This window comes from Dermacentor andersoni, chromosome 1 (assembly GCF_023375885.2).
Source record: "Dermacentor andersoni chromosome 1, qqDerAnde1_hic_scaffold, whole genome shotgun sequence".
Classification (NCBI taxonomy): domain Eukaryota; kingdom Metazoa; phylum Arthropoda; class Arachnida; order Ixodida; family Ixodidae; genus Dermacentor; species Dermacentor andersoni.
In genome coordinates this window covers 177,111,917-177,128,231 of record NC_092814.1, presented here as the reverse complement: position 1 = coordinate 177,128,231, position 16,315 = coordinate 177,111,917, and the positions used below count along the sequence as shown (strand labels likewise).

Genomic DNA, 16,315 nt, shown 5'->3' with positions numbered 1-16,315 from the left:
CATTCACAGCTGGCCTAGCTGTCTCTACAGTATTCTGTTGGCACAGCACCTCGTCGCTCTCACTACGACCTTTAACGGCCTCTGTTGCCACTAAGGCATCGTTAGCAGCTAGGCTTTTCCGTTCATCTATGTATGTGCCGCTAATATCACAGGTACTATTCTTCTTGTCGTCTCTTGGCGAAAATCCGCTAGATACTTCATTTTTTTGCTCTGTATTACTTACAGAATTTTCATACAGCCGTCCTCTTTGTGCGTTTAACTGCCGCAAATCTTGTATCTGTTTGTCCAATGCTGCCATCTCTTTCTTGTGCTTTTTCCGTCCTCGCTCATGCTCACGCTCACTCTCACGTTCTTGACGCTCACACTCATGCTCACGTTCTTGCCGCTCACGCTCATGCTCTTGATGCTCACGCTCACGCTCCCGTGTTTCTTGTATCACCTCCCAAGCAATCTTAATGCTTTCGTCATCATTGCCACTATCTTGAATCGCCTTTATGATAGCTGGCTTTTTCATCTGTTCGTCCGCCTCAACTACCAACTCGTCGCACAAGTCTGACTTCGCCAACCTTCTAAGATCCGTGGCAGCTGTCCCGACTGGTGGTTAGAACTGTTTTCCTTGAATAGTTTGTGCAAACACACAATATGCAACAAATTCCCGATTCCTAGAACGATCAAAATAAAGAGGCAACATTTGATGTCTGGCGAATCAAAATGAAATAAAAAACCACGCGCTCACTTATGGATGCAGCACCATGCCATCTGGTTCATCGGTCCGCTGTTCCCGCTTCCTCAGGACTCCCTGGGCCGAAGGCTCTTTCTTCTTCGCTGTTCCCAGTCCCTCAGGACTCCCTGGGTCGAAGGCTCTTTCGTCTTCGCTGTTCCCAGTTCCTCCGGACTTCTTTGGACGAAGGCTCTTTCTTATTCGCTGTTCCGGGTTCCTAAGGACTCTCTTGGTTGAAGGCTCTTTCTTTTTCGCTGTTCCCAGTTCCTTAGGACTTCCTTGGACGAAGGTTCATCCTTATCGCTGCCACCAGTTATTGTATCTGGAGGACAATCCCTCCGCTGTCCACCAGTTATTGGATCTTGCCGTTGAGTGCGGTAGTTGGCCGACGTTGAGGAGGAGTTTGAGATGAAAACTGGAGGTTTATTTACATTATTTAGAGTAAAAACACGAAGTAATTAACATTCATAAAGTCATCGATGGCCGGCAGCAAATCGGACGCTGCGGCCCGTGGCAAGAAGCCCGAAAGAGAAGAATGAATGAAGCAATGCTTCTCTATACTCCCTGTCTCTCGCTTTTAACCCCTTCGGTGTCTCGGGGTCATGTCATTTTTTTGGCCAATCGTCGAGCCCAATCAGGTGTCGTCATTTTACTCCAATGGTAGGTGCCCGTGCAAGTGCCGTCACAATCGGCGGATGAGGGTTGCTCCAAGGGCTTCACTGAAGGACGGGTGACTTGCGACCGGCGTTGCCTCATGGCTTGCAAGCGCCGTCACAATCGGCGGAGGGGGGTTGCTCCAAGGCTCCACTGTAGGAAGGGTGAAGCAGGGGGACAATAGCTCGACGTGCGACACCTCGGGTTGGGGTCGCCAACTTTTCTGACAGGTCCGGGAACGTGTTAGACGCGCTTCTGCGCACTTTAAATGGGTGCGACGGCGATTCGATGTGGTCTGGTGAACTCGAAGGACGCCAGGAAAAGGGTCCGTATCTAACAGTGGTCACCCCATTTTTTGCGGGAGATTGATAAACTTGAAATAGTGAAAAAAAGCGGTTAGATTCAAATACCAGAGTTATGATGGCGATTCTTCACGGACAGTGCAAGCTGCCCGCTTATCACTTTCTTCATCACTGCACCGGTGGACTTATAAACGCGTTTCCTTGCTATAAGAAATACCGCACTCGACATTTGTCATTTCAGTACCCATCAAGCTTTGAAACCCTTCTGTCCGACCAACTAGGCACACGCACCTGCTAAATATTGTGGCCTTTAGATCCTACCTGGACTGTTATAACTTTTTTCCTTTAACTGTTGAATTACGGAACGAATTAGATGATTCATTGCGCAACATACCATTTGATAGCTTTGCTAATCTTTTACCTAACCATGTTACAAGTTGAAGCATTTCATCAGCACTTTGTTGGTATCCTTTATTACAACTGTATTCACTATCTGTACTTACTCCTGCTATGTCTTGCATTCAGACAGGAGTACATGTAAATAAATATATAAATAAATAAATACTGAAAGAAAATTTAAAAAAACGCTGGCTGATTAGGTACAATGTATCACTTTTATTAACTTTTAAAGAGCCGGTTTCTACAATCAGGTGTTACTTGCATGAACCAAGAAACTTTTCTAGCGTGAAAGAATGCGCATCGAGGTTATCCGTCGCTGACCTCAAAGTGCCCCTCTGCTGCTCAGACATAGAAGGGCTTATGAGGACGTGTTTCTCTTTGTTTCATGAATGGCCACACGTGCAACAAGGCATAGATAAATTATGTATACGCGATCAAAATCTGCTTGTATGCACTCCTTTCAACCTGAGACGATGGATCTGAACCTATGTCACGGCCAGCGCCAGCAGATAACAGGAACTGCAGATGGAGTTCAATTGTATACAAAAGACTGTGTGTAGAATTTCCATCAAGTCGAGAAGCTTGACTTATTGAAATGTGATCTTGCCCCTACTTTATCATCATCCCTCGTGAATTCAGTTAGCGCAATAATAGCGAAAATATGTGGTTCACTAATCAGTTCATCGGCTTCAATGTTACATGCAGCACCCACATTTCCATGTCCTTTGCAGGTTCGTTTGGTGTCCGGATAATACGGCTGCATTTAGCTATTTTCTGTGAAATCTGATAAGTTGTTATTGCGTTAGGGTCACACGAGCAACAGCACCATAAGCATTGAAGATGCGCGTTCGAGGTTGTTAGAATATCCCGCACAGGAGGTTTCACCAGTGCTTGAATGAAGTCACGGCCAGAAATGTTCCATGTAGCTCTACTTCCATGGAAGACAGCCCATGTGAAAGATGACAGAATTGATGTATTCCGAATGACCGAATAATAAATACATAGCTCTTAATCTGTTAACACAAATAATTTATGCTTTCATTGTGATAATCATGTAGGTGAAGGAGTTACCGATTGAGCGAAAAATGGTGTAAACACTTTTTTTTTTTTTCAGTGAGAGAATATCCGCATTTATGCGCAGTGTCCGAAGAAGTCAAGATGGACGATGTGAATTGACCCTTCACTAAACATGGCCTGACATGGAGAAGCTGTCGTGTCTTGAATATGTCACCACATCCAAAGAAAATATTTTAGAAATTAAAGTGTGAGGCCTTACGTCCCAACACTGCGCAATTAGTAATGCGAGACGTCACAGTGGAGGGCTCCGTATTAATTTTGATCGCCTGGGTTTACTTATTCTGCACCCAAAGCACAGTACAACAGCGTGTTTGCGTTCCGCCCCGCTGGAATGCGGCAGCCGTGGCCAGGAGTCGAACTCACGTGCTCGCGTTCAGCAGCACCACACCATAGCCACCGAGTCACCGCGAAAAGTGCCGAAAGAATTCGAACGTAAACACGATAAAAACGTCTCCATGCCCTATTGAGGAAGGGGCAGCTACTGGAGGTTCAAATTTGAATTCGCCATCACGAAGGTTCTAGATGGCATGTCTGGCAGTCGTAAGCCAACTCTCAAGCTACGAACTACTTAACTTATTTCGTGTTTTTTTTTAGTAGGTAATAAGTAGTTTAGCACCGGAAAACCATAGGCCATGAACTGCCAAGCGAGTCTTGTCTGTGCTTTAAAAACATCTTGTGGGGAGCCTCATCAAGGCCCACTCCAGCAGCGTATAATATGAATGAGCTTGTTCACTTTCAGTTACATCATGCTTGTTGTTGTTTTTTTCAGAAGAGAGACACTTCAATGACAACGTCAAAATGCTAGTAATGACCCACACTATCAAGGGTCATTCACCTTCTTTAAAAAAGTCAAAAAATTTTAATCGTTGGCCAACGAACAGGAAATAAAAAAACACTTTCCAGGATATCAATTCATACCTGTGGCTCACAGAAACTTGCCCACGGTACCATTTCCAGACGGTAATTGTTTTTACAGAAGAAACAGGTGGAAAGAGGATGCCCATATGCAAATGTCTGCGTATTATAGATGTGCGATAAAACGGGAAGTTTTGATGGCAGCTTTGACATAACAGCTTTAATCAGTGTCCGACCCAGTAAACTGCCTTGCGGTACCACGTATGATAGAAAATTATTAGAGGTGGGTGAGAAAACGCTGCAGTTTTTTGCATGGGTTACTATATATGTTCAGTATAAAGATGCTATTCTTTTGCGTTCTGTTAGGAATAATCTCTATCATTATATGCTTGGCTTGCGGGCCTTTAATTTCATGTTATATGGGTACTAGGCCCTTTCTGATTAGTGTGGCGATGCCCCTATCGTTTTGGAATTTAGGGACGAGGGCGCGGTAGCCCGGGATGTTGGCCGACGTGCCCACGGTTTCTTGTAGCATTATCACATCGGGTTTGGGTTGGATGTTTCTTACGTACTGTTGTAGGACCGGTTTTTCCCCGGCTAGACTTCATCTATTCTTTTCCCGACTAGACTTCATCTTCATCTAGATCTATTGGTCTGGCAGTGGAACTGCCAGACCAATAGATTTTTATCGTGTCTGGCCATCCTGTAGTTTTAAATAAGGAGCTGTTCAGAAACTGGAGCGGTGCGCGGGAGGTGGTGCCACCATGGGAACGTCTGAGATTACGGGATTTATATTATGAGTTCCCGTGTTCGGCTGTGTTGATTTCGACAGGGACGGTGCCCACATCGCACATTCTTCGGGCTTGACCACCCTGGTTGTGAGGCCGGATATGGCGGAAGAGAGATTGCCGATTGCTTTTTGTAGTTCGGTAAGCATGGCTTTAATTTCCGATCTCGCCTGTTCCGCGCGGCTGGTGTCTTGGCTTTGCACGGCTCGCTTTTTCGCCGGTGGCGTTGCTTTGTCCTGTTCCTCGTCATTGTTGCTGGGAGCAGGAGTGCTGACGGGGGTGCGTCTAGGAGGTTGCGTGGGAGGCGCGACCTTTCTCAATTCGCGTACCTCTTGGGTTAGCTGTTGTACTAGGCTCCAAAGCATGGGGCGTTCTCACGTTTTATTTCTGCAGTAATCTCATTGTCTATGTTATTTGTGACTTGCGGTTTTGAGGTAGTTACTCCGTAGACCCCGCGCCTTGGCGCACCCTTGACCACGTCTGTCCAGCTCACCTTTTCGGGGAGGGCCTGGACCTCCTGAGTGCCTTGGCGGCGTCGACTGGATCTGGACCTGGCTCGGCCCGGTCCCGAGGTGCGACCGCGAGCTCTGCTCCTCGACCGGTTGTGCTGGCGGGATCGAGCGGTACCGGTAGCCGATGTCGATCTGGACCTGGCCCGGCCTCTGGATCTGGATCCTGGCTTTTGCAGGGCGGGGGCTTGCTCTCCTCCGGATTCCTTGACCGCCTCGAGTTCTGCTTCCGCTTCGGCACTTTTCTTTTCCCATCTTCGTTTCTTGACTATATACGGGGTCTTGAACTTTGCTCGGCAGGATTTGTCTGCCGTAGAGTGTTCCCCTCCGCACAGGCGGCAGTTCGGGGTGCACTGGTGATTGGGGTCTGGGTTCTTGGCACCGCAGCCCCTGCAGATCTTGTCCTGGGGATTTGGGCAGACATCCATACGGTGCCCCAGTCTACCGCATTGGTGACAAATGTCGACCTGCTTCCTATACAGCGAACAGCGAAGCAGAGTGCCTCCGTACCTGACGAGAGTGGGCACTTTTAGGTATTCAGAGGCGATGATGACTGTCGTAGTGTTGCTAAGACGCTTGGCTGCTAGGGCTGTCGGGTTCCTGTCGTTGACGATCTTAGAGTTAATGGTCCTGGAGCCTTCCTCGAGAGGTATGCCTCGGATGACCCCCTTGGCTGTATGATCGGGTGCCGTTTCATACGCGTTAACCTCGTATTGGCGGTCGCCGAACCCGATTACCTCGAGCTTCCTGTATTTTTCTGCGTTGGTGCTACTGGGTGTGCTGATAACGACAATGTTTTGATGGGTGTTGGGGCAGACGGTATCTTCGCTGGCGTCTTGATCAGACACTCCTGCAGCCCGGTATATGGCTGACGCAATCCTGACAGCGCCGATCGTTGCGGTGTTGAGGCCGCTCTTGGGTCTAACGACGATCTTGATGTCGTTCCTCGGGAGGGCCGGCATTCTGCTGGCTTTGAGTACTCGTTGTTTTACGTTCCGCGAGCCTCGCGGCGGTTGTCGACCGTCTCCATCGCTGGTGCGGGAGTAGGCTTCGTTCTTAGATCTATCCCGCGATGCGCTGGGACCGGACCGGGTTTTGGAGCTGATCATGCACCAGCCGGCATCTCCACCGAATTCTTCGGGAGACAACTCCTCTCCTTCGACCTGGACCTCCATGCTTGGCGAAAAATTGATGCGTAGGGCTTGGGTATTGTTAGGCCTGGCGGGCGGTAGCTCGCCTAGGCTGGCCTCCAGGCATGCGCAGCGCCTTAACGCGTCGTCGGCGTTGCTCGGGCGGAATTGCTTGGTAAAGTAGCGAAAAATCGTTTCGCACCTTGAAACTTCATACCAGCACGCTCCCGGCAGCTTGCTGCATCCGAAAATGCTAGAAGAATAGCATTCTGGCTCGCAGTCACTTCGTCTTCCATCACATCACATCATCTTGCACATCACATCAACAACTTCCATTTTACAGGTTTCACACTATTGGAGCTGTCCTGTGTGAGCGTATTGTCTACCGTTGATTCATAAAATTTATGTACGAGCATCGTCACTATTAGTCTGTATCGTGCACGCTATAAAACCCGTCCGAATGGCTAAGAGAGCGTAGTATGCGACAGTTCAGTGGTTGGCATATCAGTCTTCCAGCTTCCAATTGCTGCAGCGGTAGGACGTAGATGGCAGGTGGCGGTCGCCAAAGTGTTGGTTCTCTCTGCCATGACATCAGCTTCACGTCGCTTCTAGGTCAGTGGTGGTGAAAGTATAGCTAAAAGCTGTTTTGGCCTTGCGATCGAGGCGAGGCTGAACCTGTGGTTTACATAGCTGTACATACGTGACGGCATTCTACTTGGAGACAATAGTAAATTACTACGTTCTGCCTACTCTCACCTGGCCTCACACGCAGAAACGCAGTATACTGGGGACATACTCCAAGTCTGCTATATTCGGATATATCCCTTTTCATGTAGGCTCACATCGTTTTCTTTATTGCAGTAGTGGGCGGTACCAAAAATGTTTGTTGCCGGCTTAAGTATTACAGTTGCTATGCCCTTCTGCTACTGAGGACGAGGTCATGTGTTAAATTCTCGACCGCGGCTACCGCATACCCATGGAGACGGAAGGCAAGTAGCTCCATGCACCGAGGTTTGAATGCACGTCCAAGGACTCCACCTGATCTAAACTACTTCGGAGCTTTTCATTATGACGCTTCTAATAGTCTCAGTGTTACTTTGGGATGTTAAACCTAATCAATCAACCGAAACAGTCTTCCATACAATGTCATTTATTCTAGATGTAACGTTTATTTTCACGTCGCATGGTACAGTCGATCAGTACATTGATGGTGGTAGATGGTCGTCGCTTTACTAAATTAAGACTTAGAGCGACAGAAAACTGAGCTAGTTGGCAAGGATTCATTATGAAAAAAATAGGTGAGGCGTGCAGACAGGACACAAAAATAGACAATTGGACAACACGTGTTGTCCACTTCTCTACTCTTGTGTCCTGTCCGCACGCCTCCCCTCTTTTTTGCATGATAAATTAAGGCATCGCTCATGCCGTGAGGCCCCTAGAGAAAGCAGTTGCCGAACATGACTCATGAACAATACGACCCCAGATGACAGCAGCAAAAAGCTACGACAGCGGTAGCTATCGCAGCAAGTTAGACTTTATGTGTATGATGTTTTATAACTCTTGTAGTATAATTTTTTTTAAACACACACGCCTTACCTTTCACAGCGTATGGGACGTGTGTGCAAGCGCCGGTGTCTCCTTGGAACCTCCACCCGTGGAACGGGCACTCTATGCAGTCTCCCACCACGCGGCCCATCACCCCCAGGTGGGCACCCAGGTGGGGGCAGTAAGCGTCCAGAACATGCGCAACGCCGTCTTCGGTGCGGAATGCTACCAGCTCTAGGCCTTCAAGGAAAAAACGCACAGTTGGAGCCGAAAATTGATGCATAGCAGAACTTTCCAGACTAAGAAAGTTTGTAAATATGTACAAAGTGAATCATTTGCTATTTAATTATTTAAATAAATTCTTGGGTATTACCTCAACAGAGATCTGATTATGAAGCATGCTGTAGGGGGGAAATCTGTATCACGGTGCCACGGATTACTTCTGACCACCTCCGCTCCTTTAATGTTCACCTAAATCTAAGTACAGAAACGTTTTTGCATTTCTCCCTCATCTAAATGTGAACTCCATGGAGGAGATCGAACACACAATCTCGAGTTTATACATTTTCGATAGCCGATAGCCATAGCCGCACTCACGAAGGTTTTCGTTTCGTAAACTGTTTCATTGACTGGCTACCTTCACTAGCAAAGCGATGCGCAGAGTATTTCATACACTAAGATTGTTTGTAAGAGCGGGCCTCAGAGATTTAGCGAGAGCGCACATTCATTTTCAGAAAGCAATCAGCCAGTAAGAAACAATGGTTGCGATAGCGAAGTTTCGTGCATTCGACTCTTTCTTTTCTAGTTTTTTAGTGTCACGTAGGTCTGCCTATATGTTCTATATAAAACCACCCAGTCGGACTAAGATTTCACCTTACGTAATACCAAAACTTCAGCTGGAGCCTAGGCGGATTTTGTAGACCCGCCTGGAAGATTTATAGGCCTCTCTTTAAAGCGGCATAGCTATCTTCCCCTTCACATGACCGAGTCTGGGTCTGCCCTAATACGCGCTCAGCCCTCTGACGTGTTACAGGGCATTCATAATTTTTATCGCAACTTCCAAGTATGCGCAGAGTAAGAACAACTCACCGATGACGTTGAGAGCCTTCACTTCCCCTGTCTGAAGTTGTGCAGACTCAAGAACTGGGATCCATCCATTTGGGAAAACGGGTGGGCAGTTTTTGAAGGCTCGCGCTGTACGTGTACGCATAGGCTGAAAAGACAACAATCACGTTGATTGCAGATGCCTTGTCACTATCACTTCATTTTCACAAACATTGTGAAAAAAAAATCGTGCGCAATTGCGCACATAAGCACAGTTGCTGCTAGACCACGTGAGATAAGTTCTCGAGCCATCATTTAAGTGTAATATCCTGAACTGATCTGAATAGATGAGGCTCCTGTGAAAGTCTAGGCGCTCTAAACCTGTATCGAGCGAAGGAAAAGTCGCCTTCGCCAAGCAGAAGTTTGTATCTCTCAAAGAACAACGGGACACGTATAAGCAAAAATTTGCTCTAATAACAGCGTTACCCCATTTGGTCGCGTCCGGGCACCGGCGACTGATGGTAGCGATAGGCGTTGTAAGCAAATTATATCCGCGGCGGTGGTCAACCACGTAGTAATGCGCACAGTGACCTGCGGGTATACTGGCGTCGAAATTTGTGCTTGGAGGGTTGAATTACAAAATAGGCAATACTTTTTTTCTCTAATGCTACCCGCTTACGTCCAAGCGAATCCGGACTTGGTCGAATGACTAAAAGGGACCTCGATGGGCAGTTTGGGGATAGATTCAGCGCCTTTGACCAACGTTAGGAACGAAGCAAATAGTAAACTGGAACTTCTTAGCCTTAGGACTTTGTGGAGATCTGTACGCTCAGAAAATTATTGTGTGCCGGCTTCTCCTTCATACTTTCCACACCACTAACCATAGTGACCTTTTCGAACCTTCGTAAATGTACACTACTATAATCGAGGATAAGAAAGAACCTGGAGAACAAACTAAGGACCGCGCAACGAGAGAGAAAACAGGTGTAGCGGATGTTCCATTTCAGGTTACGAAAAAGAAGTGTAGTCGAGCATTTAATGGGAGTCGCTTGTGCAAATAACCAGTGGACTCTAAGAGTAACATAATGGGTGTTAGGGAAAGGATAATGTGGTCGAGGAGCACAGAGAATTAGATGGTGTGAAATGACACAACATCAGTGGACACCATCAGGATGTAGTCTACTTATGCATGACAGTGCAACAGGAGTCCGCTGAAGAGGAGCTTTTGTACTGCAGTGGACATGCTGATGATGATGATGATGATTCTCTGCTGTGTCAGGTGCCCACAAAGTGAGATTGACCAAGAATAGAAATGCGCGATGAAACGCAAGTCAAATAGTTATTCAAAGGAGGGCAAAGAAATACTCAAAAGAAAACGCCAATAACAAGAAACGAGAATAGTAAAGCAGGCCGATGAGGACGAGGTTAATGACAACCAAGACGATAATGATCATGATGTCCTTGGTTTTGGGTGTTTTAGAACTTGGTTTTAGGTCATGTAAGCATTGCAGTGATTCTCCGCTGTTTTCTTTATTCGAATTATGCCAAAAAGCTTGAGCTAACCTAACTCACAGAGCTAGGAAAGACAGGATCGGTAAGAAAGACGAAAGAGAATAAGTACAAATCAACTACAAATGCAGGCTAATGTGAATGGCATTTCTGCACATTAAGAGAAAACTAAGTGAACCACTGTTGCATCATTAAGGAATGTGCAATAGAAGTCAGTGGTAACTCCGTTAAACAGGATGCCAGTAAGCTATCGCAGGAGACGAAAGATCTGATCAAGAAACGCCGGTGTATGAAAGCCTCTAACCTTACAGCTAGACTAGAACTGGCAGAACTTTCCGACTTAATCAACAAGCATAAGACAGCTGACATAAGGAAGTATAATATGGATAGAATTGAGCATGCTCTCAAGAACGGAGGAAACCTAAAAGCAGTGAAGAAAGAACTAGGAATAGGCAAGAATCATATATATGCGTTAAGAGACAAAGCCGGCAATATAATTACTAATATGAATGAGATTGTTCAAGTGGCCGACGAGTTCTATAGAGATTTATACAGTACCAGTGGCACCCACGACGATAATGGAAGAGAAAATAGTCTAGAGGAATTCCAAATGCCACAAGTAACGCCGGAAGAAGTAAGGAAAGCCTTGGGAGCCATGCAAAGGGGGAAGGCAGCTGGGGAGGATCAGGTAACAGCAGATTTGTTGAAGGAAGATGGGCAGATTGTTCTAGAAAAACTGGCCACACGGTATACGCAATGCCTCATGACTTCAAGCGTAACGGAATCTTGGAAGAACGCTAACATAATCATAATCCATAAGAAAGGGAACGCCAAAGACTTGAAAAATTATGGACCGATCAGCTTACTGTCTGTTGCCTACAAAGTATTTACTAAGGTAATTGCAAATAGAATCAGGAACACCTTAGACATCCGTCAACCGAAAGACCAGGCAGGATTCCGTAAAGGCTACTCAACAATAGACCATATTCACACTATCACTCAGGTGATAGAGAAATGTGCGGAATATAACCAACCCTTATATATAGCTTTGATTGATTACGAGAAAGCGTTTGATTCAGTCGAAACCTCAGTAGTTATGGAGGCATTACGGAATCAGGGTGTAGACGAGCCGTATGTAAAAATACTGAAAGATATCTATAGCGGCTCCACAGCCACCGCAGTCCTCCATAAAGAATGCAACAAAATCTCAATAAAGAAGGGCGTCAGGCAGGGAGATACGACCTCTCCAATGCTATTCACAGCGTGTTTACAGGAGGTATTCAGAGACCTGGATTGGGAAGAAGTGGGGATAAGAGTTAATGGAGAATACCTTAGTAACTTGCGATTCGCTGATGATATTGCCTTGCTTATGAACTCAGGGGACCAATTGCATTGCATGCTCACTGACCTAGATAGGCAAAGCAGAAAGGTGGGTCGAAAAATTAATTTGCAGAAAACTAAAGTAATGTTTAACAGTCTCGGAAGGAAACAGCAGTTTACGATAGGTAGGGAGGCACCGGAAGTGGCAAGGGAATACATCCACTTAGGACAGGTAGTGACTGCAGATTCGGATCATGCGACTGAAATAATGAGAAGAATAAGAATGCCCTTGGGTGCGTTTGGCAGGCATTCTCAGATCATGAACAGCAGGTTCCCATTATCCCTGAAGAGAGAAGTGTATAGCAGCTGTGTCTTACCTGTACCCACGTACGGGGTAGAAACCTGGAGGCTTACGAAAAGGGTTCTACTTAAATTGAGGACGACGTAACGAGTTATGGAAAGAAGAATAATTGGTGTTACGTTAAGGGATAAGAAAAGAGGAGATTGGGTTAGGGAACAAACGCGAGTTAATGACATCTTAGTTGAAATCAAGAAAAAGAAATGGGCAGGAGCAGGACATGTAATGAGGAGGGAAGATGACCAATGGTCATTAAGGGTTACGGACTGGATTCCAAGGGAAGGGAAGCGTATCAGGGGGCGGCAGAAAGTTAGGTGGGCGGATGAGATTAAGAAGTTTGCAGGGACGACATGGCCACAATTAGTACATGACCGGGGTAGTTGGAGAAGTATGGGAGAGGCATTTGCCTTGCAGTGGGTGTAACCAGGCTGATGATGATTATGATTATGATGATGATGATGAAGTGAACCACATTACTCCCCACAAAAATTCGAATCTCAACACTGTAACAGAAAAAGAAAGAACAAATTTATACAATAGCTTTCAAGTCAAACCCCAAGAAACAGGAGGAGTATATGTTAACCTCCAGTTTCCAGAGCCTCCTTGGGAATACAATGTCTCCCAAGGCATATAGGGAGAAGACTTTTGCGTGTAACTTCTCCCAATCTTTTCGAACCATACAGATCAGAGTATGCGCAGAGGCAATGTGTGTTTTATGAAGTAGAGTCACTTTTTGCGCTGTCAGCCATGCACTGATTGTGTTGTTGAGACGTTGTGTGCGGGTACTCGATTGGCGCAAACTACCGATGAAAGGCCTCTTATATCTACACTTCGAAATAAACGTGCCCTGCGGTATTTGCACGATTCTAAGGTTCACTTGTTTTAAATAAAAGATGCGTTCAAATTTACATGCGCGTTACAATCGTAGCTAATTCTACTCAAAATTAAAAATCAAACCATTTCTCAGTAAAAAAAAGAAACAGCTCAATGCAAGGTAGCTAGCCACACTGCCATCACACGGGTCGTGTGAAGGAAGCGACGCTCAGAGACATCGCAAGGTACTCGTAGTTCCACGGTGTGTGGAATGGCCTGCTGGAGACGGTAGTTGCGCGAGCCTTCAAGAAGGGTGGCATTTCTAATGCAATAAATGGAACTGAAAATGACTTTCTATGGTCGGTAGACAGCGAAAAAGAGGCGCCGTCCCACTATGATAGCGACTGGCCGCTAGGATTCACCTGCGTGCGTGTCTGTGTGCTTTGGATGTTCTATAACATCGTTTCTACACGCTACGCGTCGACTCAGGTTTCATTACTTGATGTGCGGGTAGAATCGTCACCAATTTATGTTTTTTTTTTTTATATTTGGGTGGTAATATAACTGCGCGTTACAATCGGTGGCGCGGTAGAATCGTGCAAATACGGTAATCAACCACATTTCAAGAGAGTCTACGCGCAACGGTATACATTGGTATATTAAAACAAATCTTTTGTGACGTGAGCTCTCTAAGAATGCATGTGGTTATCGGTTTGACAGAAAGCTGCTTGACAGTGGCACGAGGGCCTGCTTTCGAGGCTGAGCTTAATAACTTGCTTCGGCTTCTACCATATCGCAGAAATGATATTAATACAGCTCGAATACTTTTGTGTTCTTATGGAATTATTGACGAAAGAACAAATGCAAGTGCAGCGGCACTTCTGATTTCTATCGTGAAGGCGTTGTTCGGATCCGCAACCTGACTGCGTTGTTTTGTTTTTTTACGACGTGTGAAGGTCATAAATACACATTCACCGAAGCTGATGTGTTTGCGGTTGGTGCCCGTTGTATTAGTTTTAGTCTACAAAGTCGGCACAGCAGAGATTAAAGTGAACGTTTTCCCTTGAGAAGTTTGCCCAACGTTCATTCCGAACAGCGACAGAATTCCGCAAGCTTCAGTTCAATATTGAGTTTCTCGCCAAAAATTGTGTGATAATGTGCTAATGTCGACTTTGTTAATTCGGCCTCTTTGGAACGTGCATAATTATGCTTAGGAAAATAGCGCAAAAGGCACCCCTCAAGCATAGAAGGACACAACTGCAGTGGCGCTTTGCAAAGTATGCTCTCGTTCCGAGTGGCCAACTTTCTAACTGCTGTCATGCAAACTTCACTGGAATTATTTCGTGCATGGTGCGTGCGCCTGCCAAACTTCGCCTTACGATGCATGGCAAGAAAAGTAACCGTATACTCTGAACTGAAGCTTGTTGGTACTCTTTCGTGATAGAAAACCAGCCCAACAACCTACTGCCTTTTAATGCGAAAGCATTATATGTCCCATGAAGCGGGAAATCCGGCCTGCGTCCAGATTTAACACCCTGTTGTACCAAAACCCACGTGACCAAGTGCTGATGTCACGTTCCCGGCGTTAGACCTGCTGCTGCGACTCGCACTGCGAAATTGACTTTGCCCAATTGGACAATTTAGTTGCTCTACGTTCAAAACCAACCTGGCCCACTCCCAAAATTGACTTTGCCCAATTCACAAATTGAGTTGACCCGCGTTCAAAACCAACCTACCCACTCCCAAAATTGACTTGGCCCTCCCCTAAACCTTACTGTGTCCAATTTGAGCACATGACAAAGTGAAAAGTATCGCGTGGAAGAGTCACACTAGTTTCGCACTAGGTGCACGTAAGGAGACTTGAGTGTATCTGTAACTTTTTTCAGCGCTGTATCCTACCGCTTTTTCTTGTCCTGTTTTTCTCTCACCAAGAAAGGTTCCACATGTAGGCACACCAATCGCGTGTAGGTTTTGTTAGGCTACAGCTGATCCCCTTCAACAGGGAGCATATTAGCACTGAATCAAAGTGTCCTAATTATCAAAGTAAGATTGTAGTGAGGCATGGCTAGCAGTCGTGCTCCCCAAAAGTGGAGAAAACAGAAGCGCTGCTTCTCACAGTCCACAGCCAGATGAACTGACTGCGGACCGGTTCTGAAGCACACTTTCTCGCCTTAAGGTACGGACACAGAATCGTGCTCAAACCTGCTGAGACGTGGTCAAACACCCGAAAAATTAATGGTGACATGGCTGGCCCTGCTTACTTAGTTCCACGAACTCCACTAACTAGTGTGGGTGACGGGGCTGACAGTATCACTGCCAGGCAGTAGCAAACCACTCCCTATTCCTGACCCGTCCTGATATAGGGATGTATTCTGCGACGATCCACTTCGGCGATACTATCGCCTTGGCCATCAGGCGCGCTGATTGGCTGGTTGAGCACTACGTCTTCCGATTTTGCTGAACAAGCCAATAAGGGCGCGCCTGACGGCGATACTATCTCCGAAGCGAATTAACCAAAATACGACACTGCAGAAAAAAACACTACAGGAGTCATAGTTACGTGCGTCCTGCTTTTCTTGCACTTTATAATGCGTGCCTATTTCGACTAAGTCTCAGTTATGAGTAACCTTACAGCTCTGACTGCCTTCTCGTGGCTCTCTAAGACGCGTATATTTAGGCAAACTTGTGGTAATGGGCAAAGGTCACGTTCACCTTCGAGCTGTATACCTATACGACCTGTGGTAGCACTGGACGTGATTGAGACTGCATGTGCTCCACGGACGTTCAGTGTTCCCGAGTCCACAGCCTTACTGCTATGGCTGTAAACTCGACTGTGCATGTACAAACATGCCTCCACGCGCACAAAAACGCCATCTCGATCGCTAGCGGGGCAAAGTCACGCACCTTCTCGGAATCGCTGACCAGCTTCTTCTTGTGCCAAAAATAACAAACGCTGACGGCTATGAGCGCAACGGTGGCAGCCGTCGCGAAAGCATGAGCGTCCAAGGAGATCGCGGTTCCACTCGTCTTCTGGGGCAGGCGGTCAAAGCTTCGTCCGAACGCCCCGGAGCCATCCATGGCACATCGCTTGGAGCGCACCAAGAGTTCCGACTGAGAGAAGCGGCGACAGTGGGAGCAGCCCTTTTCTCCGTCGATAACAATCGTTGCGCCAGAGTGGTTCAGTGGCTCGGAAAGGCGGAACCACCGGCGTGCGTCATGTCTGAGAGGCTGAGGGAACAGTCGGCACCGTCTTCCGGCGCCAACGCTGAGCCGATAACTGCGACCAATGCC

At 46.7% G+C, this 16,315-nt stretch overlaps 1 protein-coding gene across 1 annotated transcript in view; it reads right to left on the bottom strand.

Annotated features, from left to right (window-relative positions):
* LOC126547205 (cholesterol 7-desaturase nvd-like) overlaps positions 1-16,102 on the bottom strand; it is a 59,200-nt gene extending 43,098 nt beyond the window's left edge. Inside the window, exons 1-5 of the mRNA XM_072288059.1 lie at positions 15,929-16,102; positions 9,070-9,193; positions 8,032-8,220; positions 5,821-5,978; positions 5,290-5,464 (exon numbers count right to left, since the gene is read on the bottom strand). Of these exons, the coding sequence (XP_072144160.1) occupies positions 5,290-5,464; positions 5,821-5,978; positions 8,032-8,220; positions 9,070-9,193; positions 15,929-16,102 (820 nt within the window). The remainder of the gene's footprint in view (positions 1-5,289; positions 5,465-5,820; positions 5,979-8,031; positions 8,221-9,069; positions 9,194-15,928) is intronic.
* Between the last annotated feature and the right edge of the window lie 213 nt (positions 16,103-16,315).